Source organism: Corvus hawaiiensis, chromosome 22 (genome assembly GCF_020740725.1).
Source record: "Corvus hawaiiensis isolate bCorHaw1 chromosome 22, bCorHaw1.pri.cur, whole genome shotgun sequence".
In the NCBI taxonomy this organism is placed as follows: domain Eukaryota; kingdom Metazoa; phylum Chordata; class Aves; order Passeriformes; family Corvidae; genus Corvus; species Corvus hawaiiensis.
The window spans coordinates 5254418-5278768 of record NC_063234.1 but is presented as its reverse complement, the minus strand read 5'-3'; the positions used below and the strand labels follow the sequence as shown (position 1 = coordinate 5278768).

The window sequence follows — 24351 nt, the reverse complement described above, 5'->3', positions numbered from 1 at the left end:
TCACTGAGGTGGTGCAGCTAAGACGGAGACTTCAGCACAGTCGTCAGCCTATAAGAAGGGAGGAACCCCTGAGGACAATAGAAAATATTTTGGAGGTAGGAAATGGGTTTGTGTCTCTTTTTGAAGTGTTCCTTTGTATGGCAGATCCTTCATATAGGGTGGAAGGAAGTTTCAAGAAGGCAGCAGATTGATGTGTGTTGCTCATCTCCAACAATAAATTGTTTCCAAGCTTCCTGAGATATTTCTCCTGTATCAGCAGAAATCTGATTAAAGAGTAGGATTTGGGCAAACTATTCCTCTGGGGGTATCCCTGCCTCATCCCATGAGGAAGTTGAGCTCTGAAACTGATAGCACATCAACTAGGCTTAGGTAGATATCATTAGAGCACAGCTGTAGTAACTCATCTTCCTCCTTCCTTGCTCCATGACCCCTTTAGCCTCCCTCTCCTTCCCAGCTGCTCCGGCCAACATTCCCTGGCTGGCTGAAAGGGCAGTGACGTGTCTGCAGCGCTTTCATCACAGTGGAATTGCTGAGTCCATGAGGGAAGCTGGCACAAGCAGCCCCTCACTGAGACATTAACATTTAGCTGTGGTCTTCAAGTGCTTTCCTGGTGTCCCCCTCCCCTGCCCTCTCCTGAGGGGGCTGGAGCTGGACTGTGCAGGCTCAGTGCCTGGTGTCACCATGAGCGCAGGCCTGGGCGGTCAGTGCCCAGCTGCAGGAGCTCTCTGTGCTCTTCTGGCACTTCCCTGCCTTCGCCTTTGGTGATGGGCTGACAGCAGGGCCCAACTGCAGGAGGGGACATGGGGGATCTGCAACAGCAGTTCTCCATCCTGAGAAGGGACTGAGCACAGAGACTGAGCTCACTCACCTGGGGTACAGCTGGCATGTATTGGCTGCATCTGCTCCAGCACAATCCAGAGGAGAGTTTGGTCCCTGCCTTAGGAGTGGCTGGGACTGGGAGGAATTGGGATCTCCTGGTGTCTGAGATAGCCCATCCATGGGAAATAAACCAAGCCTTCACTATCAGGAAATTTGGAAGGAGCTTCCTTTGTGGGCTGGTCATCCCATAGGGCCACTACACACTGTCCTGTCTCCTCTTCCTGTCCCACAGCACCTTCTGTGGGAGGGTAAAGGCCAGTAAAGGGACCGAGTCAGTGCTGGCACTACTCTGGTCTGGGGTCCTGAGGATGTATTTGCCTTTGATCTGTTCTGTACTCACTAATTAATGCTCAATGATCTCTTTGAATGGATGAAGAGGGGATGTTTTCCTCTCTAGCCCTTTGGCATAAGAAGGGGCCAAGGCCACCTGAGGACAAGGAGGGCAGCAGGCTGGCATTTAGTAGCAGGTTGTAGGTGGTTCTGGAGCATTGGATTTTGATGGCAAAATTTTAATTTTAGGTTTGTTAGGCACATTTATCACATTCCTCTGATGCTAATGAAGCCCAACAGGGAAGCTTCAGTGAGGGAAGGGAGAGCCTAACATGGATCCTAAAACGGATCCTCAAACAAACAGGAAACAAGCTGAGGAATTCAGAGCAATGGCACCAGACCCTGGTGAGAGGCAGAGACCTAAAGAAGTACTCACATTCCATAAATCCTCACCTGAAACTCTTTTTTTGGCTAAGCTTCATCTCTAGCAAAATGAACAGCATCTGTTCATCTTGTTTTGTAAAGGTGGGAATGTCTACATGGGTAAATAGATACTCACACTCCAGCTGAAACATAGATTCGCTGTGGTTCTAAGCCATGTAGGTCTTTTTAGTCCTGTGGCAGCCATTCTTGCTTCCCCATGATCTTTAAGCTGGATCTCAGAAATTCATAGGCTAATCTTTCACTAAACTGCTCAAAATCCAAGTTTTTCATTTTCTGTGTTTTATGAGACATCTTTGGTGTTTGAACTGAGGTCTAATTTGTCTGTATGTTACTGCCTTACTGTAGAAAAGCGGGACTTTCAGTGGGAGCAGCTGCACGCAGGAAACTTGTGGTGTTAGTCTGCACTTCCTAACCTCTGACAGGAGAGAGAAAGAGAACCCTTTGTGAGCAGTATGGATATGATATATCCCCAGTTGTTTCGAGCTGGAACATTTACTCAGCCCAACTAGAAGGTCCCTCCTGTGAGATCCCATCTGGGCTCTTCACTTGGTTACTGAGGTGTGTGGTGACCTCTCCTGGCGAGTGGAGGACATACCTCAAGTTCGAGAGCAACTTCTGCTTAAAGCAGAGAAAACAGACCAGACACTGGGAGGTTTCAATAAAACGATTACTTCATAATCAAAAACATGGTACATGCACTACAACAAGGGGCTGAGTGGCTCTTTTTCAGGGTTTAGCCATGGAAGTGTGTGTGAGTGGTCATGTCTTGAGAAGACCCGTGGTATGTGTGTGGTATATGAATGGTTGTGCTGATATTTAAAAGTTTGAGTGTCATATGAATGGCTGAATTTAGTTCAGCACTAGATATGTTGATCTGGACTCTCATAATGGATTTTGCAGAATGTAAGTTTGTGTAAGAAGAGATGGGTGTAGGGAGGACATTTCTTAAGCAATTTATCTGGGATAACACTTTCCAGGGTTTTTTTTGCAACTCAGCTCATCCTGGCATAGCTGGGAATAGTGTCACCAGTGCCCATTGATCAAGGTTTTCTTGCCAAGCACCCAAATCAAGGGGCAAGAGGTCATACTATCCCACTGTGCTATTTATTGCTGCATGCCATTTGTCAGTGTGGAGCGTGCAGAAGGAGAAGCCATTTCTAGAAATGGCTAAACAGCTACAGGAATGAAATGGCACCTGTCCTAGAAGTTGCAGTGGTTGTTTACTTCCCTTCTCCCTCCCCTAACAGACTGGTCATGAACCTAAAAATAACCTAACTAACTAAAAATGTGATCATTACATAAAGCCTGTCCTCCACAAAACCCTCAGCAGATTTTGTTCAGCCTGTGAGAGTGGCACTGTACATAACCTCAATTTTGTATTCCCAGAGCAGGATCCCAATTGTCCATTAGTTCTGACATATCTCAGATTTGTGGACTTTGCCTTACTAGAAAGTGGTGTAGGTTGGGCCCTGTGTTTTGAGAACAGGGAGGTAAGCTACCCTGATTTTTGTTTGGGATTCATGCATGTATTCTTCTTTTTCCTGCTAACATTTATGGTCCTTTTCATCAATGCTTCTCATCGGTTCAGGAGCAACTGCACACTTGGATGTACCCACACTTGCTTATTGTGATTAGAAGGCAAATCCTTCATGTCAAGCATTGCAAGCAATTGGTTGTGCCAGGGCGGCCATTCTGGAATTCTGCAGTGGATGCATATTAGGCTGCACATGAACAGAGAGCCCCTTCTTGCCTTGGGTGGGTGAGCTGCAGTGGGAAGGATGCAGCTTCATCCAGAGCTTAGAAAAGCCACTCTCTCTCAGGAGCTCAGTGTGGCTGTGGTGGCTCTTATCACCCACTGTTCTTGATTTGACAACCCTTCTTTGTTTTCCCAGAAAATACTCACTGTGTTTGCCAAGCTTCTGGAAATAGCTGCAGCCTTTTGTGGTGGAGGGTGGCATGGCTGTGGGCCAGAGGGGCAGGATATTTTAGCTGTTGCTTCTCAGCACAGTGTGATGGGCGAGCAGCCTTTCAAAAACTAACACTCCTAAAGCTGTGATAAGGTGCTCAGGCTACAGAGCTGGAGGCTGTGTTCATGCTTGAGATAAAGTCCACTGTCAGCACCACATTCACACCTCCCCTGTGACACTACGCACCCCATGGTCCTGCCATCCCACCAGTCACTTGCTGCAAAGCCTCAGTGTGGGGGGATCAGGCCCTGTGCTGCTGTCACCAGGGGCTGCACAGTTCCATGTGCCCTTGTGGTGACATTGAGCTGGTTAGAGGGAATACTGTGGGGTGGAAGAGATTTGTCACCAAGGATTGTCACCCAGAACTTTGGACTCAACCATTTTCCCTTGGGATGCACTGTCTGGATGAAAGAGGAATGGGTGGAGTAGTGTATGCCAGGTGTGAGCTGGGGAATGTACAGTGGCATGGCTGCTTCCCCGTGTGGGTGCAAACACCAAATGCATTCTCTGAAACAACAGAAATCGAGGGCAGGCAGTTACACTTGCCTGTAGATGCTGAGGAAAGCAATGATTCCTCCCAAGTTACAGTCTCACTCTGTAAAAGCTAATTTGGAGTAAATTGTTTAGTGTCTATGGGCTGGCAGAGTTTTCTGGAATTACAGAAATTCATTTAATTAACTTACAGGGACAAAAGACACTTGTGTTAAGCAACTGAATGCCACTAGAAAACTGAAGCTTTTGGGGCTGTTCCAATGGGCAAAAGAATCATTCCTGTGATCAAGATAGTTTAATCACTGCAAAACCCAGACTTTAAACCAGTCCTTCAGGATGAGGACTGGTTCAAAAGCTTCCACCTACACGTATGATGTCAGCTTCAGCTCACAAAAGTGCTTCTTTGTAATGGCAAGGTGTGTCATTCCCACACTTGCAGTGGACTTATAGGGGAAATGAACAGAATTTTTTGCCAAAGTTCTCCGTTGACCAAGTCATTGGAGAATTAAGGTTGCTACTTAAGTTAATGACTGTTAACCATACTGGTAAGCCAAAAAACTGGTTGCTGTCGATCAGCTGCACAGGTACAGCTGCAGTTCTCTCTCCCTCTCTCGAGATGTTTCAGTCCAAACCTTGAAAGATATGGATACTATCCATATCCGATATGGAACTAACTCTCTACTGTTATAAATGTTACAGCTCTATTGCTGCAGGGAAGGCTTTGGCTCTTTGCACAAATAAAACTGTTGGCGTACAGCTCCCAGTGAGCACAGTCAGCTTCATGTGTGCCAGTTAGCCAGTAGCATTTTTACAGTTTGTTTGTACTCAGTGGAGGCTTGAGTAGCAGCTGCACATGGAAGGGTTGTTCAGTGTCTGTGTGTGCCTGATAGGCTGTAGGAAATCTTGGACTCACTTTCCTCCATGGCATGTTAAAAGGGGGCTCCAGATGCCACCCTTAAGCCAGAACTTAAACAAATCACATAACATTGCTGTGCCCCTCTGCAGTGAGTAGAATGTCCTAGTCTAAGTTTGATCTGTGTCTCTCTGAACTTCCTGATCATGGGAACAATTCCATTCACTCTATCCCCGAAGACTGGGTTCTATCTGCTCTGCTTTTAAAGTTGGATGGGAAAGCTATGCAAGAATAAGCAGTAATGGAAAGGCAAAAAAATGGTAATAAGAATACAGCCACACAATCTGCTTTTTATAGAAAATAGTGCTTCAGTGCTTTCTGAAACATGGGAGTATCCTCCAAAGGGCCTTCATTTGAGCACTCAAAACCCATCTTTGAAAAAACTTATTTGTAAAGTTGCCTGTGCCTTAAATGTCTTAACTGTGTTTAGTTAAAATCAACTCATCAGTATGGGTTGCGCAGCAGATAGAGGCTACAGAACCTCAGAGGCAGAAAATGTTTTTAGTATCCCTTTTGCACTGGAGATTCTTCACATAATTTCTGTGTTGTTTAACCAAGAGGATTTGTTTTACCCTGTCACCTCCCCAAGGATAACAGAACATGTTTTGCGTAGTGTTGAAGTGTGAAGACCATTGTGAGCCATGACATCATATCTCAAGCCAGAGCAGATCGGGAAATGACCAGGAAGGCCTAAAATATTGGCCATGGGAAAAATGAACATTCTTTAGCCTAGATAGGTCAGATGCACCTGACAAGTCTAATAGATCAAGGAGATCTTTCACACTTTAGCACATGATGATATTTTAGTGCAGAGAAATGGTTTGTAAGAGGCAGAGGTGAATCAGGGTGCAAATCCTCTAGATGACACACTAATAAATCAGAGCTGCTCTCACACAGTAAGGAATAAGGGAATATGGGCCTGACTAGCTAGACTGCTCCAAATCTGACCTTTATTTAACTTCAGGAGGCTTAAAATGAATTCTGGGTCCCAATTTCCAATCACAGCTAGAACAGTAATTCCCTCCAGATTCATCAAAATGACCAGTGAGAAAAGACAGATATATTAATGACTATGGCTTTTTTGGGGGGTGGAAGGGAAGGAAGCTAGTAATAGGAAAAAACCAGCAAACTACATTTTCTAGAAAATTCAATGGTGTTTTGCAAAAATAAATCATTATAAATATTAGTTCATAAACTGAATAGTTTCAACTATTTTTAACTGACGTAAACCAGAAGATTAGTCAGTTTAAAAAAAATAATTTTTTAAAAGGGAGTCAGGGAGGTTTATAAGCTAAATTGTCTGCGAGGTCTTACTGATTGGGTTACAAAGCTGAGGGCTTATTTCGGTCCGGGGTTCTGTGGGTTGATCAGTGAAGTCAGAGCCGAGATGATCCTGTGGGTTCATGGGCTGGGTCATTTGGACTCATTTTGCCCACAGCACAGGAAACCTTTGTTAAAGTTCAAACAGACCTGACTCGCAGATAAGTCTCATGTTCTCTTGCTGCTGGTTTTGTAGGTAATGTGTTCTCTAAATGGCTAGAGAACATTTCACTCTGTTCATCTTTCACCTTGTATCAAGTACTGAGAGCAGGAGGACTTAACCTAAGACTTAGCTGCTTTAGGTCTTTTATTATGTAACTGTATGGGGGACAGGACTGACCACTGATTTAAGTATTGCTTTGAGAAGTGGAAATGTGCATGACTTTGATGATCTGGCCTGCAGTCTAAGCAACTGTTTGTATTTCTGCCCTGCAAAAATGTGTGTGTGATGCACCCCCATGGCATGAAGTGAGGTTCTTGTCTGTGCATCTTTACAGTCATGGAGGCAAGAATGAATGAGAGCTTTTGCAAGTAATTGCCTCATGACCAGAAAGTTTCTACTGGAAGAGAGAGTCTGCATTTAAAACTTTCATACTTCCCCACTGTAACACTCTGTGGCTTTCCAGAGCTATTTTTCGCACATCCCTAATCATTATACCACTGTACTTTAAACCGCAGAACAGATCTCTGCTTGTGCAGGTCTCAGAGCTTGACGTGGTACTCCTTAGCTTAGCTTCAGAGCAAGTACCTTCAGTGAGAAAAGGAAACATCCCAACCCTCCAGACTGAGGTTTTCTAGGCCCAGTGCCCACCAATTTGTTCCCTAGTGATCCTGCCAGCCTGAGGCTGTGAAGCACAAGTGTTGCTGAGCCATGTGTGGAAGGCAGAAAGCTCAGAAGGCAGGAATTCCTGGAGCAGCAAGAGAAGGGAGGCATGACAGGAAGAGGAGGCTGATACTTTGCTGAAAAGCCCCTCACAAATAGTGCAAGAATACCAGTTCTCTGTCCTGGCTCCAGATTCCCTTATCCGGGAGCGCTGGGCGGTGGGTCCTGTCGACACGTCTGCCTCGCGTCCTGCTCTGCACTCACTGCCTGCAGATACAGAGTGGCTTGAACAAGTTCCAGTGCTCCATCCCTGAGCTTCCCAGGACCCTTCCATGCAGCACCCTCAGGCAGCCAGGTGACATCACTGCCAAATGCCGTGTAGGCACTTCCTGTGTCACATTCCCAAGTGGAGAGCCTCTTGCCAAGTCCTTGTCATTCTACATAGTCTTCTTAGGAACAAATGGTCTAATTTTAACCCGCCTGCCACAAACACCTTCCTGAAATAAATTCTCACTCTCTCCTGCCTTGTACTTGAGAGTTTAAAAACAAAATCCCTCATCCTTAGGGTCCAGAGCTAAGGCCTGTAAGCCCTAGGAGGGAACAAGAGCCTGTGCCAGAAACTGCTGTCGCTGTTAGACCCGTACTGAGCTGTGAGGATAGGAATGTTCCACAGAGGCACACTCAGGTGATGCACATCACAAAGTTGCATGGATCTGATCCAATCTGAATGAGTTGTTCTCTATTTCAAGGACATTGCAATAGAAAGAACTTGTCTTCTGGACTGGCTGCAGCCAGACATGACATTGAAAAGTGCAAAAAATGGGCTTAGTGTCCTCTGTGGTGTGCCTAGAACAATTGCTCTAATCAGCATAGTTTCTTTTTTTGGGGGTCTAACTAGGTGAGCACTGTCCTAGTCAATAAACTGGTTCTGATCCCACAGTGATGTCAGTTCCTATCTGGCTGTGCTGTTCTTGAAGGGCACATGCAGCAGTGACCTGCTTTGAGAACAAGTGAAAAACACTTACAGGAGAAACAGTAATCCCTTACTGTGAGATGAGGAAAAGGAGCACAAACTCCACAAAATTACTGGGGACTTATGCTCCTGCCTTTTGCTGTTTCCATGGAGGTGAATATGTGAGCTCTTGTACTGAAGGATCAATGCAAGCCTGAACTACTGTTTTTAATTAGCAGAGTGTAAAAAGCCACATCTTTAAAGAACTCTCTAAACAGGAAAGGAAAATGTGTTTTCAGGCAGCTGCTGTCTTTATGTCACCCTCTTGGGAGTGACACTCAGATCCCTTATGTTCCTTTAGACCTGGTAATTAAGCAGCTCCGTGTACCTGCGGGTCAGTTGATCAGGTAATGGACTCCCTGCGGTCTCCAGTGTACTACGTCTTAAAGGATAAATAGAAAAAGGCAAAAAGTCCTTGGGGATCTCACCAGATCCAGGCCTGACTTGTCCATGGGGCCATTTCTGAGCAGAACTGCAATCAAGGAGCAGCAGCCCCAAGGCTGATCCCCATGGCTTTGCCAGGGTCACTGTGAGGTGGCCCAGCCCCTCCAGGGTGGGAGGCTGTTACTCACTGCAGCTGCCCAGCTTGCCCCCTTTCAGCTGAGGACTAAAACAGTGTTGGCTCACATAAGGTGAGTGAAAAGTGGTTGGTGTTACTGGATACTCTGAAGGTCAAACCCCTGGCTCCAGCTGGGCTTCAGTGGATGAGAACAAACATGGCAGTAGGGCTTCATGTGCTGAGCATCCCAGCAGGAGCTGGAAGCACACCAGCATGATGGTGGGAGGACAGAAGGGACTTGGAGGATAGAACTTCTCTGTTCTGGGTGAGCACCTGAATTACTCCAACTTCTGCACAGGCTGGCATAGCACTTGTTCTCTTCTCTAGCAGGATCATACAGGATATTTGAAATGTCACTGGCAAGAACTTTGTCAAACTGATTGATTTCATGAGCTGGTTTTGTTTCCAGCTTCCCACCCTCCTCTCATTTTGACACATCTTTATTAGCCAACTTCTTAACATCCTGAGAAGCAGTGCAGAGCCCACAGGTTGGGTAACACTAGTGGGTTTGGGAATAAGGACCAGCTAGAAGCTGAAAAATACTCCTGAACATGCATGTGCTGTTTTCTATTTCATCTTATCAGTCTGCCTCTCTTTTTCCCTGCTCTCTGGTTTCAAGGCCACATGCCCATTTATGCCTTGTCATCAAAGACTTGTTTTGGCCTTTTCGCTTCTAACCCTAACCCTAACCCTTCTCCATCTCGAGAGAAAAATGCTGTGACAGCTCCTTCTCCTTCTCCTTCTCCTTCTCCTTCTCCTTCTCCTTCTCCTTCTCCTTCTCCTTCTCCTTCTCCTTCTCCTTCTCCTTCTCCTTCTCCTTCTCCGGCTGTCGCCGTGTGCGTGACCGAAGTCCCGGTTCTCCCGGGGTCCCGAAGGATGCTGGCAGGGCTGGGAATGCTGCGGTGCTCGGGCCCGCAACGACACCTGGCGCCCGCTGTGGGAAGTGCTGGTTGTTGTCTCGGGAGGATCCCGCTGTGGGGTTTGCACATCTGGTGAGAGGACCCAGACAGTTCATTTTCGAGGCTTTGCATCCCACGTGTCTCAGCAGTATGATTGATGCAGAATGGCTAAAATAGACTGTATGATCTTTATGGAAATGAGGTGTAACCTTTGATTGGTACTGGGGAAGATTGTGGAGAAACTGTCTTTGTATGTCAGAACGGGGCACTTTTATCCCTGGAGGATTTCTCTAGTTGAAGGTATATCTCTGTGCCTTTGGCTAGGTTGAAATCCCCCATAATAAACTTGAGACTTAGTTAGCCTGATCCAGAGCAAGGTTTTCAGTCCAGAAAATGTTTCATGGTGCCAAAGTCAGTCTAAGATTTAAGCCAGGCAACCTGGTACAGCCTTAACCTTCATCCAGTCCAAGCCTTGTTGTATGTTAGGCATAAACAACACAAAAATCTTTGGAAACCAAGCCACCATATAAAAGCATCAGCCACAAGCATAGCAAGGAACACATCACTTCCTTCTTCCCTGAGGAAGGGAAAGGGACTGCTTGGAGTTTAAACAAAGCATGTTTTGTTAATAAACACTAATTGCCATCTATCAAGCACACGCATTTTTCCTAATTTAAAAATTCACACTGAAGCCTCTGAAGAGATGAAGATCAGAACAGGCTCAATTTTCCATGCAAATAATTTTCTTCTGATCTTGACCCAGGATTTTCATAACAATTAGAGACAACGTGGGGGTGCTGTGTCTCTGAGCTGCCCACAGTACCCACCTGTCCCTCTCCCCATGGGGTTCCTTTCATGCCTGGCTCTGAAGGACGATGTGCACCTGAGACATTTTCCTTCACTGAGCTGAAAGTCGTGGCTCTTCAACAACATTTATTTCTGTCTCTCCTTTTCCTGTTGTTTTTTTTTTCTCCCCACATTTGATCCCACTTGCTGGGTGCTGACAGGAACCAGATGAAAAGATTCTAGCATTTCAGTGTCAATATTGGACATCAATCTAGATTTATGTATGTTTGAGTACATGGGATTGTGTGTTTACATCTATGTGAGCACAGCTGTGTGGGTTCCAAACATCTCCAGTAATATCATCGTCAGGCATCTTAAAAAGACACCATACCACCATCCCCCTGGATTCAAGAGACTGACTTTAATTAAGAGGAATTTTTGGTTTGGTTTGTGTGTTTTGGAAGTGCCTTTCCAGGATGCAGCTTGCTCTAATGTGATTTACCTTTGTTTTCTTTGGTGTGAAAGTATTGGAGCAACTTCCAAGCTACCTTAATGGAAAAATCTGAATCACAGTCTTGCAGATACCTTTTAAAAGAAATGAAGTTGTATTTGCACCCATGTAAATATTCCATGTAGGCAATGAGATGTGGGGAGGTGGGAGGGAAGGTTGTGTTTGAGATGAGCAAAGCACCTTACTAGGTTGTTTTATTAAGTTGTAAGCCTGGAGCGACCATTGCGGCCATTGATGCAAAGTCCTGCATGGATTGAACCACTGAATTTTCTTGAAAGATTTCTTGCTTGAACTAGTGAGTATATTTTTAGAACGACACCTGATCTTGATTCATAAAACACCAATGCTGGAGTTAGTTCTGTGTTTCATTCTTTCTCATGTAGAAATATGCATGTTACATTTATCATGAGGACTTCAGCTTCCAATTTTGATTTACTTATGTACAAAACCAAACAGTTTTTCAGTTGACCTTCAGAGATACTACTTCAGGCTAAGCTTGGAGCCACACACACACTCCTGCAGTGACCTTCTCTGAACTGACTTAAAGAAACAGCTCTTGTCTTTGACTCCACAAGGAGTCAACTTATACGAGCTTTTTCAGTTGTTCTTCTAATAGTCAATTGAAAGACAAAGAGATACTCCAACCAACTTCCTTTGAAACTCATAAAGCTACTTTATTTTAGGAAAAAAAGAAATTATTAAAAAGCAAGACCAATTGCAGCTTTTCAAGCTTGACTTCCTCTTAAATTCACACCTTCATTTGTGTTGCCTTTTGCAACCATTAAGGACTGCCTTGCCTCCTTTAGAAAGAACTTTAATCTGCTAAATCTCTCTTGTGCTCTACATGAACCTGTCAGTTGGCAGAAGAGACAGGCCAAATCCTGTCCCCCACACTTGTGCTCCTGTTCCCACTTCCTGGAATTGCTAAAAGAAGGCAGCAGGCAGGATGGGGTTCATGAGATGTGCAGCTCTCTTGTAAATTAATTGAACTCTGCACAGAGTTACGAATTGCCAACATGCGAAAGTAATTGTTTGCTTTGATTTCTCTGAGTCATACGTAGAAGAGGAATTTACTGCTCATCACTGCAGAGACTCTTCCTTCGTCAAGGAAAGAAAAGCAAATTTCAGTTTAATGGGAGAAGTAGCTTGTCTTTCTCACATCTTCCATAGAGCTGTACTGCATCTTTGCCTCACCACCAATCCCCCTGGAGACTGATAATGGAAAAAATATATGTATGGAGAGGAGATTCCACTGTAGTGGAGAGGAGCTGGAAAGACAAAGTGCTACAGAAACTTACTAGAAGGAATTCAGTGTTGTTCTCACTTCATTTGTATCTCTGAAATAATTATCCAAAAATATTATTACCTTCTCCATCAGGGTTTTGCTACTCCCTCTCCTACTATCTAAAGTTACATGTTTTGCAAGCGATGGTTCACTGGGGAGCTGTAAAGGCCAACCTGAAATAAGCAGCTTGCTGTAATGTATCAGGGTCTCAAAGTGCCCTCACTATTCTGGACTTTGATGGCTGCATTCTGTGTCACCTACAGGCATAAATCTAGAATGGCTTTAGTGAAGTGAAAGAGTCACACTGCTGTACATCTTTTACCTACCAGTCATGTTCCTGATGGAACCCCACCTGCACTTTTGTTGCTTCTTGTTTTGAGACACCTTCCTAAATTCCTATTGGTGTTTTAGGTTCTCACATTAACACACTGGCTAAAAATAGCAATTGTGGCTAGGAGCAAAAAGAGAATGTTATTTAAAGGAGCTGTGTGTGCCTGGGGCAGTCCAGTCACTTCTTATACTGTCACATCTCAGCTACAAAACCTGGAAGAAGCTCATTTTTCCATGTTGTTTTAGTACCATGTGACCTGTGTTCTAAATTGGCACCTTGGTCACCTTCCCCCAAAGCAGGTAAGCCCAGAGAAGGGAGGTTCTCCTGGAGACTCTGTTGGGAGCTGTGGTGAAAGCCATTCCTCTGCTTTTGGCTCACTCCATGGGTGACACTCTCAGGGCTCCAGTCTGGTCTAGAACTCCTTCGAGTGTGAGTGTCCAGGCTCAGCTCATCCCAGGACATGGCAGGGCTCTGTGCAGCTGGAGCTGCTCCCACACCAGCCTGTTGACAGAGAGAAGCACACATTAGAGCTGTGTTTGCACAAAGCAGAGCCCTCTGCTTCCAGGGCAAAGATGCAATTTCCACATGTCCCAGTCTGTAGTGAATGCCTTGTTGTCTAGGAAGGCTCCCCCAGCCAGATGTTCACCTCCTTACTTGTTGGAGAGATCCCTGGCTACTTTCCATCTTTTTTTTCTTGGAGATTGTTGGATTCCAGTGACACACCAGGCTGTCATTTTGAACACTATAGTTCTTGTTTCCAAGAAGCCAATAGGTTTTCATTTTCCCTTTGCCCTGCTCAAGAAAAGGAGAGAGCAGAAAACAGCTGTTTTCATGGGATATGAAGCAGAGCAGGGATCACTATAGCCAGAGCTAATCCCTGTCCTGCATTTGTTATCTCTCTTTCTCTCATAAGTGGATGCTGATCAGGGAAAGGATTCTACTTTATGTGCAGTTTGGGTGCTAATAATCTTTTCCGTTCAGAGGTCACTGCATTGCTGATCACTGGCAGTGTTGCTAAGGCTTTAAAATCAGCCTTAAACCCATGTGTCTTTGAATCCTAACACTTTGGGCCATACTCATGTAGTTCCATAAAGGTGCAGACATAGCAGCCATGTTTCAAAGCACACAGAACACTTTTTCATCAGCTTTGAGGAGTAATGTGCAGCCACTTCCAAATGAATTAGCAAAAGAACCTTGGGGACACAGTTAAAAGTTGACTTGCTCTTCAGAAAAAAGCAATGGCCAGATCTATCATCTCCTCGCTATCCCATTAAATGCCTTTATTGTTGTAAAGTTATAGAAAAACTGTTACCTTGACTTCAATTTCTCCTCTCAGTTCAATTTCATATGCATCATCTGTGAGAAGGGCTTCATATGTAGCAGAACTGATGTGGATCTTCTGTGCTAGGATTCAGAGCAGAGCAGGAATTAATGATTCCCTGAATCCCAGAGACTACACACCAGCCCTCCTGCATTTATCAGCCCAGTGTTTCCACCTCCTCTTTTGGCATTAAGGTATGTGACTCTACATGCCCATGCCAATCCACAAGAGTTTCTCTTGCCTCTTTGGTGCATGTGCAGAGACACTGGGGATGGCAGGTCCAGGATGTGCTGCTTCCTTAGATAGATGGTAATTAGTTCTCTGATGTGGGATGGTCCCAGAGAATACTCCTTCTCTTCTAGAGACCTTATTTCACACTTGACTGTGTCTGATGTGAGGGATTGTTTGGGGTTTTCCTTGCACTGCAGTGCCTTAAAGGTTCAGGGTGCAGGTATGGGTCTGGCTGGATGCCTGGATCCTGCCCAAGGTACTTACGCAGGCTGGTGGATTCCATGCGGGAAGCTGTGTTTACAGTGTCCCCAAAGAGGCAATAACGAGGCATTTTGTACCCCACAACTCCAGCTACACAGGGTCCTGAGAAAACACAAGGCAGAGAGACCCCAAAAAGAAGCAAATGGTAAGAAGTAGTAAGAAGTAAGTGCAGGGCAGTGTCAAATGCCAGCACCTTTGCCAGTCACTCTGTATCTTCAGAGAGTCCTGGGAACTGGAAGTACTCTGTGCATCTGGGGCCTGACTGCACAGTATTTACTTAGTGAGAGAAGTCACGATTTGATTAGCTGTACCTAATTGATGCTGATATCACCAATACTAAATTGCTTCGCAGACCTTTCTACACTGATACATGCAAAAGTCATTTCACCCCCCTGCTGGAACCAGGAGAAATACTTATCCTGAGGTGTGGGGAGAGGCAGCGGCTTGTACAGAAATGCAGAATTCCTTTCTCCTCACACAACGGGACTGTGTCCTATTCTGTTTTTCTCCTGGCTTCACCTCAGCCCATGTACCTGTGTGTATCCCAGCCCGCAGCTCCAGTCTGCCCATTGGCATGTGAGGGATCACAACCTGCCGCACTGCTGCCACCAGATCCAGGGACATTTTGGCAATCTCGTCGGCGTGTTTGATGCCATTCCTCTCTGGCAGGCCACTCACTACCATGTAGGCATCCCCAATGGTTTCCACCTGATAGGAAGGGGCATGTGTCAGTTAGTGGCAGGCACTGAGCTTTCCTTTGGAAAGAAAATCAGAATAAAATCTATTTTAGCTGTCCAGCACTTGCCAAACTGTGATGTAGTCCCTGTACAATGGCAGGTCTTGTATTTCATGTATTTTGGCCTCCTGGCCTGGGGTATTTGATATTCACCAGAAGACAGAGTAAGAAAGATTTCAGCAGCTTCCAGATTCCTTTCCTGTGGGTTTGTACTCACCTTGTACACATCATAAGACTCAATCCTGGTGTCAAAGCAGACGTACAGATTGTTGAGCATCTCAACCACTTGCAAGGGAGTGCAGGAGGCAGCAATGCTTGTGAACCCCACAATGTCCGAGAAAAAGATAGTGACCTGTTACAGGGAGAAGAAGAGCATGAAGCCAAGGTCTCCAGGCAACAGTGGTGAAGCCTTTGGAGAGTTTGGGGATTTGTGAAATTCCAAGCACAACAGCCTAAGGCACAGGCTGCACGTAGAACCAGTCTTGCACAGCTCAGTAGATACAATTCTAAATTAACAAGCTCTGGCTCTGAATTGTTTTCTACTACTTTGACAGATAAAATTATTCTTATCTCCAAAGTTTATCACCTGCACTTCTGTGAATACCTCATGCTAATGGGAGACTGAAGGTCAAATGCTTTGAATCTTGTGAGCAGTGATCAACAGACTTCTTATAGAAATAGGGTCTCGTTTTCCTTTAAAAGTGATTTAAACTGTGATAGGGATAAAACTAGGTACCCAAAAAACCTGTGAGATAAAATCTAAAATGCTGTCTCTGCTCTTGTTGAATTAGAAAATATTAACTGGATTTTGTTTCTCTTCAAATGATGTTTGCTATGATCAAGTAATTTACAGAAAAATACACTTTAAAAAAATCAAACTTTTAAAAGAAAGAATAGAATTGAGGAAGAGAAATGTGTGTTACAGCTGTTGGCAAAGAATTGTTTCTTCTCTGTGCTGTCTGAATTGTGTCAGTGTTTAAACTCAAATAGTCCTTGCTAATACCAATTAATCTAGAGGAGCCACCTTTTCACTCTCTGCCTTGGTTCAGCACTTTTGATGTCATGACTATTGTGGATTATAATTAATTGTGGAATTACAGGTTGTTGTTTTGATAATGACACCTACAGATTAAATGCAAACATTTTTTACTGTGTTTCACACCTGAAAGCGGGTGTACAGGGAAAAACAGAGACTAGAATTGCAATTACTGTAGCATGAGGATTTGGGCTCAGGGCTGTGCTAAATTCAACACTGACAGCAGCAATTTTTTTTTTCTTCCTATTTTACAAGGAGGAGACTCATTTCTTTCTCCAATGAACTCATGATCCAATAGTGCTGGCTGGCTGTTGTGGGTAGGCTCTTAAACACAAAGACAGTTTACCAGTATAGGATGTTTGACATCTAAAGCTATGTGTCTGAAAAATCTCAGCTCTTCTCCCTTTCCCATCAGCCTAAGTGCTCCATAGCACATTGCACAGCTCTTTCCAAAACCCATCGGGAATATTTGGATTTCTATCCACACTCAACTCTGGGTGCAAACCCAGGATCCTCAAAACTGTGACAAGGTAGGTGCTATTTTAGGTGAATACCTTTCTACCCTTGCTGGCAACATCCTTTCCATTTGCTAACCTGATCATAGTTTTCTGCCTCAACTTTTTGGCATTTCCTTAGCTGCTTGGCCACAGACTTTGGCAACATCTGGTGTAAGAGGTCCTCAGCTAGGCGCCTCTCCCTTTTCAAGTCCTCTGTCTTTTCCTTGAGGTTCCTGGCATAACTGTGTATCCAATCTGTCATTTGCTTGAAGGACATCAGTACAATGGGGTAAATGAGACAGGCGACCACCGACAGAGTGATCTTAAGGCTTATTGCAGACAGGATTTCCTTAGATTTCTTGTGCAGCTTTTCCTGCCCCTCCTGCAGCAGGCAGCTCTGTGCATAGTGCAGTCCCCTTTTCAAGGCTTCCAGGGACACAAAGTCACCCGAGCCCAGGAATGGGGTAAAGAAAGCGATTCCTTCATAATGGGTGAAATTAAGTGACAGATTGACATTATCTGTCCAGCACTTATGTGCAGTCTCTGAGGAGAAGAGAGCACAGCTCAGAGTGGCAAAATGTTGATGCAGTGTGGTTTGAAGGCTCATAAGTGCTGGCACTGACTGAGCTTTGAGCATGGCTTCTCTGATTTGGAGGATGAGTTTAAAAGCTACTGTGTCTGCCCAGTCAGGATTGTGTCTCATGGCTTCGAGGTCCTCATGGGGACTCCTGAAACGCTTGAGCAGTTCAGAGATTGCCCTGGACAGCACCTGCCTGGCTTCAGTAACCCCCGAGATATTAAATTTGTGTCTCAAGTCAGTTATGTAAAACCTGCAAATGGAGATTTTCTCCTCCTTGCATTGGCAATTCTCACAGTACAGTTCTGCTTCACTTGCTGTACAGAGGGAGTTTAAATTCCCCAAGAGCTGAGAATGGAATGATCTATTCCTTGTGTCTGCTGCTGGGAACAGCCAGCTGTGCCTTTCTTCCTGAAGGAGAGAGATGAGGTGAGCAGCCCAAAGGTTTTCACAGGAGGCAAGTTCCTGAAGGGCTTTGCCTGTGTTTTTCCATATTTCCAGGCTGTTGCTCAAATCAAAAGAAATGGCCCCGAGGAGGCTGCAGAGGGAGACCATGCATGCCATCAAAATCCTTTGAACTGTTTTTCTACCACCAGCATTGGAGGAGGGAAAACATCTAAAAAAAAAGAATTAAAAAAAATTAAAAAAACAACAGTGGTATTGTCTGATCCTGGGAGTGTTTCTTCCAGCTCCTGAAACCACAGTTGGATTTAGCAGTGATATTTAACAATTCCCATGCATTCTGAAACAAAGCACAAGGAGCATGCATTATCTGGATGCTTTTTTTTAAATTTTATTTTATTATATTTTGTTCCACCTGACATGATTTTAAAAGAAAAGCTGTATTTAAGAGACTGCCTCCTTGACACACTCTGATCTGCAAAAACAGATGAATGATACAGTTTTTCTGTGAGAATAAAAGCTAATAAAACCATTTGCTGTAGATTTTATTCTCTGTGATACTTCTCTCCAAATCTTAAGGAAGGCCATGAAAAGATGGGTTACTTATTCCCCCAGTGATTCCAGTGATCACAAACCGAAACTGTTGACTTTTTTAAATCAAACTTCCAGAATTTGTTCTTAATAGGCATTTCCAGATGATTAATAATTTCTGTTGATATGTTCAAGTGAGCTCAGATGTTTTTTACAGTATTGCCTAAATATTTCAGAAGGAAAATGAATCACATTTCTGTTTTGCTTCAGTTTTTACCAAAGCACCTGTGCATCCAATTTTTACTGTTTGAGCTTCATGATTACCTTTCTGTCTCTCTTTCATGCTGCACATAGGGGACATCTATGCTCTATACAGCAAAGTGACCTCTAATGATTTTAATTTTCAAAACTATTATTCGATCATTTACAGTCTTACATTAACGATACTCATGAAAAAAACTCAGGATGTTGTGCTGGAGCTGATGACTCCTGAATAACTGGGCAATCCTTATTTCCACTGATAAAGAACAAAGTTCTGCATAGTGAAGCTGATTGAAAAAAGCCCTCCTCAGATCCCCTGTTCTTTCAGATATAGGAAATCACACATTTAGTCAGGCAAATAAAACCCAATAAAGCCTATTATTTCTCAGCAGAGGCTGATATTAAGCAAAATAAATTCTTGCTGTGCAGAATGGTGGTCAATGGTTGTAAAGTAGAAGAAAAGTGATAAAAATACAGTCCCCGAAGATGATAAACAGCCATGTTTTCTCTTATTACTTTAATACAATTTATGTTTAATAATGTATTTACTTTCAGTCCAAAGGTTAACATCTGAAAAATATCAAACTAAAAGGAACTGCAAGCCTAGAAAATGCATCTCTGAGCATTTCTGTTCTCACAACAAACTTCCAACCTTTTCCTTACTCTATCTACCGCTTACCTTTGGGTCACCTGCCCTCCATTTGTAATCATTCCTTTTACTCTTGCAAACACCTAATATGTGCTGGGGGGAGAAGAAAAACGCAGCAAAAATCCACCTTGATTTTATACTGCCTATCTTCTATTAAAATGAAAGAATTATAAAGAGGGACTTTAATTGAGTACCGAGCTTAAAGTGGTGATTCTGCTTTGCTTTGCCAAAAATCCCTGTTTGTGCCAGCTGACAGTGACTGCTCCGAGCTCTTCACCTGAATGACTTAAAAACGAGCAGCGGGGCCATGGAGGAGACAGGTCTGCCCTCAGAGCTGGATCTTGCCCTTCCCCTTGCTGGCTCCGAGATCACAGGTAGTAAAACCTCCCTGTAAAAGCATTTTGCAGTGCTTCTGCACTCACCTGCAGAGACCTGCTGGCTCCTGTGCTGCCTTTCCTCTGGGCATCGCTGGCTCTGAGGAGTCCCACTCGCAGCCTCAGGGTTCTGCCACCTGCCTCCAGCCCTGCAATGCCTCTCTGTATCCTCCTCCCCGAGCCCCCCGGGGGTGTTTTGTGATGCTCTGACTCTTCCCACTGCCCACCCTCTGCACAGCGGGCTCGCACCTTCTCCCAGGTGAGGCTGGTACGCTCCAGCCCAAGGCAGGGGACAGGGAAAAACATCCAGCGTTATCCCCAAATACAGGCTCTGGCCTTGCCAACAGCCAGGACAGAGACACATGTTTTGTTTTCATGTTACAAAAAATGCTGTTTATTTCACTAGTGTTTGGATTAATACTTGTGTCGTTAAAAGCATAATTTCCCAGTTCTTTGTGATCAAAGGTGCCATGATTATGACTTTATTCAAACTGCTTTCCTTCTTGCCATCTCTCATCCAGTTCTCATTGGATTAGTTGGTTGCCATAACCTACAAAAATGTAAAACAAATGAAAAATCAGATCATGAGATGCAGGAATTTGTGAACAGTATGTGTTGTGTCCACGTCGCAGGATTTAAATAATTGAAATAAGATTTTTGCTTCTCAGTCAAAGTTTATATTAAATTAAAATATATTTGACATTCCAGACTTGAGCTGCATGTGCTGCCTTTTAGGATACAATCGCAACAATCAGTGTATTGATGAATGCGAATTTGAGTAATCACTTCTGAAATATACAGTAAATCTTTATGACTACAACTAAAGCTCTAAGATAAAGGGAGAATGCTTTCCTATTATCAAAACTTATTTAAATAAGTGAAAAAAATTGGGTATCTATTTCAGAGGAGGATACTTTCAGTTGGTAAGGGCTGAATCAAGAGTGATACAGCTCCCTTAGCAGGTGGCAGAAATCCCAGTGAGAGAACCCCAGCACAGCCAAGTGTCTGTGATCTGAAGCAGCACCTCCCAGTGCCTCACCTGCTCGATCCAGCTGTTGTAGGCAGAGACCCGAGTGAAGACAGAGGGTTTCTGATAGTAGTTGCAGCCAAGAGAAGAGCCGAAGCTGACGATGCCGTGCACTTCCCACCTGCCATCAGCCCCTTGGCAGTTCAGTGGGCCCCCAGAGTCCCCCTGGAAGGAAGAAGAACGCAGTTAATGGCAGCCATAGCATGAGCACATCCTCTGTGAGGTTTTTAACCTTTCCTTCCCATCAGGCCTGTTTGTCTAAACCCAAGCCCTGAGAGTGGACTCACGTTACAACTGGAGATGATTCCATCCCCACCAGCGCAAACCATGGTGGGTTTCACTGTCTGTCCCCACCAGGAAGGCTTGGAGCAGGTTGCATAATCCACCACCAGCAGAAGGCCTTGCTGCAGGTCATCAGGAAGGGGTCCATTTGCTGAGAGAGAACAGAAACACAGAGTCATGGTACCAGCTGGCACTGAAGGAAGAATAAAACTGCTCTGCTAAATTTCTCCTGGGATCTGAGTACCATCACTCCAGGTAAAACACTCCATAGGAGCTATATTAAAGGAGAAGCTGTATATATGTTATACGTATGAATGTCCCTTAGTTCCATTCTTTTATATACACCTTAATTTACTAAAAATTTGCATTCCATTAAAAAATGTTTTGTTGTTAGAGACATAAAGGGCTACTCTTTTTTCAGAAGTTTGCAATTTACTTATCCCTTGAGGAATTGCCTCCTGAGCCAAGCTGACACCTCTGATGAACTCTCTGAGATTTTCTTTACTTCACGTCTATTCCCTTCAGATATTCAGCAGGTGTGTTGGGATTAACACATGCACCTGTCTGCACACTATTAACATTTGCATTACAGTAGCTCCTAAAAGCTCAGTAAAGGCCCCTCAGGCGCATTACAAGGAAAATAAACTTGAAAGGAAAAAATCATAATGTGTGAATGAAGTGGGGACTAATATAATAAACTACCTCACTACACTGAGTTTTGAGGGGATCTTGAGCACCATCAATAGTCTTTGCTGTCAATCTCAGAGGAGAAGGCACTTCTGAAAGTTTTTTTTTGTTCCATGGTTTTGCAAATGCCCAAGTACTCACTCTGCAGTCTCCCCCAGCCAGTCACATAGCAGGCAGTGTTGGAGGACAGGATGCTTTGGGCAGGGGGCAGGCAGGCCAGCTGAATCTGGTCACTTAAGGTGACATGCTCAGAGAGTTTGATCAAAGCAATGTCATACCTGTGGTAACATGAACATGTTGGAGGGCGGGGGAGAGAAAGGAAAGGTAAAAAGGTTTGCAAAATGGATTAAGACACAGCAGCCTGAGTACTCAGCAGTTACACAGCACTTGGCCTATTCAAAAGAGAAGCAAGGGAGCAAAGGCCAGTGCATAAGCAGTAAAGATTCCTGCACCCCAAAGCAATGGGGAAATTCACGGACTGGAAGGCTATTCCCTTGCAGAACTGGCCGCTGTCCTGTTGGCCGAAAATTTTCTTTTATAGGTTTTTTCACCAAAACCAAGCATATGTTAGGACTCACTCCAAGGACCTGGAACTGAGGGGATTTCTTTGTTACTGCCCTTAGCCAGCAGCAGGACATAGGGGTCCTTCAGCCACACTGATAGTAATGATCAATAATTCTGTGTCTGTGCTGCTGGTAGGAGGGCTTCCAAGAGTGTTTTATAAAAGGTTTCATTCCCTTTCATTGTACAAAAGATATTGCACGGAACAGCTTCCTACCCAAGCATGAACATGCAAAATGGCTTCTGGAAACATTATTAATCAATAAGAAATTAATATTGTAACTCGTTTGTATTCTCTTGAGGAGGAAGGTACAAACTGGACACTGGAACAGGAGGCTCTAAACATGAATTTAATTGCCACAACTCCAGGTGTGTGGGATTCAGGCAGTTTGATTTTTACCCTCCATCTAAAAACTGAAAAAATACCGGCCACCAGCTTACCCATTTGCAACATCCTGTGGATTCCAGTTCTCATTAACAATTATCTTTTCTGGAGAAAGTGCAATTGATCCTTCTTCCTCAGCTGCTAGGTTGTATTTTCCAAGAAACACTCGATATGTCCGAGAAGAACTGGGCAAGAAAAGGATGAACACTCAGTTATGCAGCTGCTGCTCAGGCATCTGCATCTTTGGCTTCTGAGAGATTCAGTAAAAATATCCTTGACTGTAGTATCTCATCATAGGCATGGTGTGTCTGGAGCTTAGCCAGTGATTTGATAAGGGCAAAGATTGTGTTCTAGGCTTCATAATCATTTAATCTCTGAGCCATCCTCTCAACTCCTGCTCAAGGTTTCATTAACAAACTCAAGGTGCCTCCAATCTTTGCAGGATTCAGCTCGTATTCTTCAATGCAGTAACAATTCGGACTTTTTTTGACAGCCATAAACAGCTTCACTAATAAACAACTGTGTGATAGTATAATACGTGGGATTTATAATAACAACATGCAACCGATCTTCCATGTTTCATATTATGATATTTGCTACAACTTAGTGTTACAATAACCATATGCTACCAGTGCAAAAGGGGGTTGTATTTGTGGAAACAGTTTTGATGATGAAACATCATAGCTGTACCTGATCATTTCTTTGTTACACTGCCACATAATATGAAGAGTTTACTGAAAATGATTGGTATATTCAAAATATTTGTGATTATTTCCTCAGGGAGTGGATTTATTAGTTAATTTGTGGATCTCACTGACACATGTATTACAGAAACAGGCAACACAGCTGAATTTTAATAGCAACTTGAAAACATAAGGATGTTCATAGTTTGTTTATGGAAAATGAAGAGTACATAATTCAGGTAACTGGGGGGTTTTCCTCCTTTTACATTAAGAAAATAGAGAGATGTCATTCTCCTGACTTATAATCAAAAGACATGATGTGAAACTCAGAGCTTTCAACTGGGAAAGGGAGAACTGCATTGATACTGGTTTTCATTCATCTCTCGTGCTACTTCCTGGGTCAGATTTAGCTTCATTACTTACCTGATGCAGTGGGCAGCTGTCAGTACCCAGTTGGTGGCAATGAGGGTTCCTCCACAGGTGTGACGCCAATTGCCATTGGAATTGTATTGAAGGGAGGCCTGGGATCAAGGAACCAAGTAAGGCTCAGGCTTTTGCTTACTCATTTTTCATTGTTGTGCTTTGTTCCTGCACCCAGAACACAACTTGCTGATGGTGGAAGACTTTGAAGTAACAAGTTTCCAACTCCTTGGCACAGAAAAGCTTTCCCTCCTTCCCTATCATCCAAAGCTTGATTTTTAAAATATATCTTGCTTAAATAGCCCAAGTCGACTTAAAAAGAGAGCCTGCATTACCAGCAAAATGCAGCACATTCAGAGCTTTCTTAAAAAGACTGGAAACTTTAGGATTGATCAGATCAGTAGAGTCAAAACCTAAGACAGGTCAGGCAAGATGCATCAAATGGAATGTAAGAGGTGGTTTTGTTCAGTTGTGCTGTGCAGAGATAACACAGTTGTTCCAGAGGAAGCACAGAATGACCAACCTGCCAGGGCCAGCTGTATGGTCTTGCATTTTCCCCTCCAACAACTCTGGATACAAGAGGTGGGTAGGCAGGAACCCCGCAGCCAAAGGCTAGAAGACATACAAATAGGATGTGTGTTTTGAAAGTAGGTTTAAAAAAATATCCATAAGATATGGAATAGCACAGCACCCAGTTACTCTTTCAAGAGACCCATGTAGTGAACTTCCTATGCTGTATTTTTTTCTGCTTTGATGCAGAATGTTCAATTTGTCTGAAAAATAAAAGTTGTTTTTAGATTTTAATTAACTTTTTATTTTAAGACTAAAGCAGAAATTGGACACGTACCTGCAGGTGCCAGAGTCAACACAGCGAAGAGGACTCCGAGCATGCTGCCAGTTCCTGGGTGCTACAGGCTCAACTCCACAAGCCATTTTATA

General features: G+C 44.0%; 1 protein-coding gene across 1 annotated transcript; it reads right to left on the bottom strand.

The window, feature by feature from the left end:
* LOC125336905 (serine protease 27-like) lies at positions 1 to 24302 on the bottom strand. The gene is made up of 13 exons (XM_048326003.1): positions 24260 to 24302; positions 23936 to 24024; positions 23416 to 23513; positions 22366 to 22494; positions 21505 to 21641; positions 20682 to 20827; positions 20407 to 20559; positions 16671 to 16838; positions 15258 to 15392; positions 14838 to 15012; positions 13804 to 13895; positions 12870 to 12992; positions 1 to 48 (listed from the first exon to the last, which is right to left on the bottom strand). The coding sequence occupies exons 1-13, from the start codon at positions 24300 to 24302 to the stop codon at positions 1 to 3; spliced, it is 1536 nt and encodes a 511-aa protein (XP_048181960.1).
* Positions 24303 to 24351: the final 49 nt, after the last annotated feature.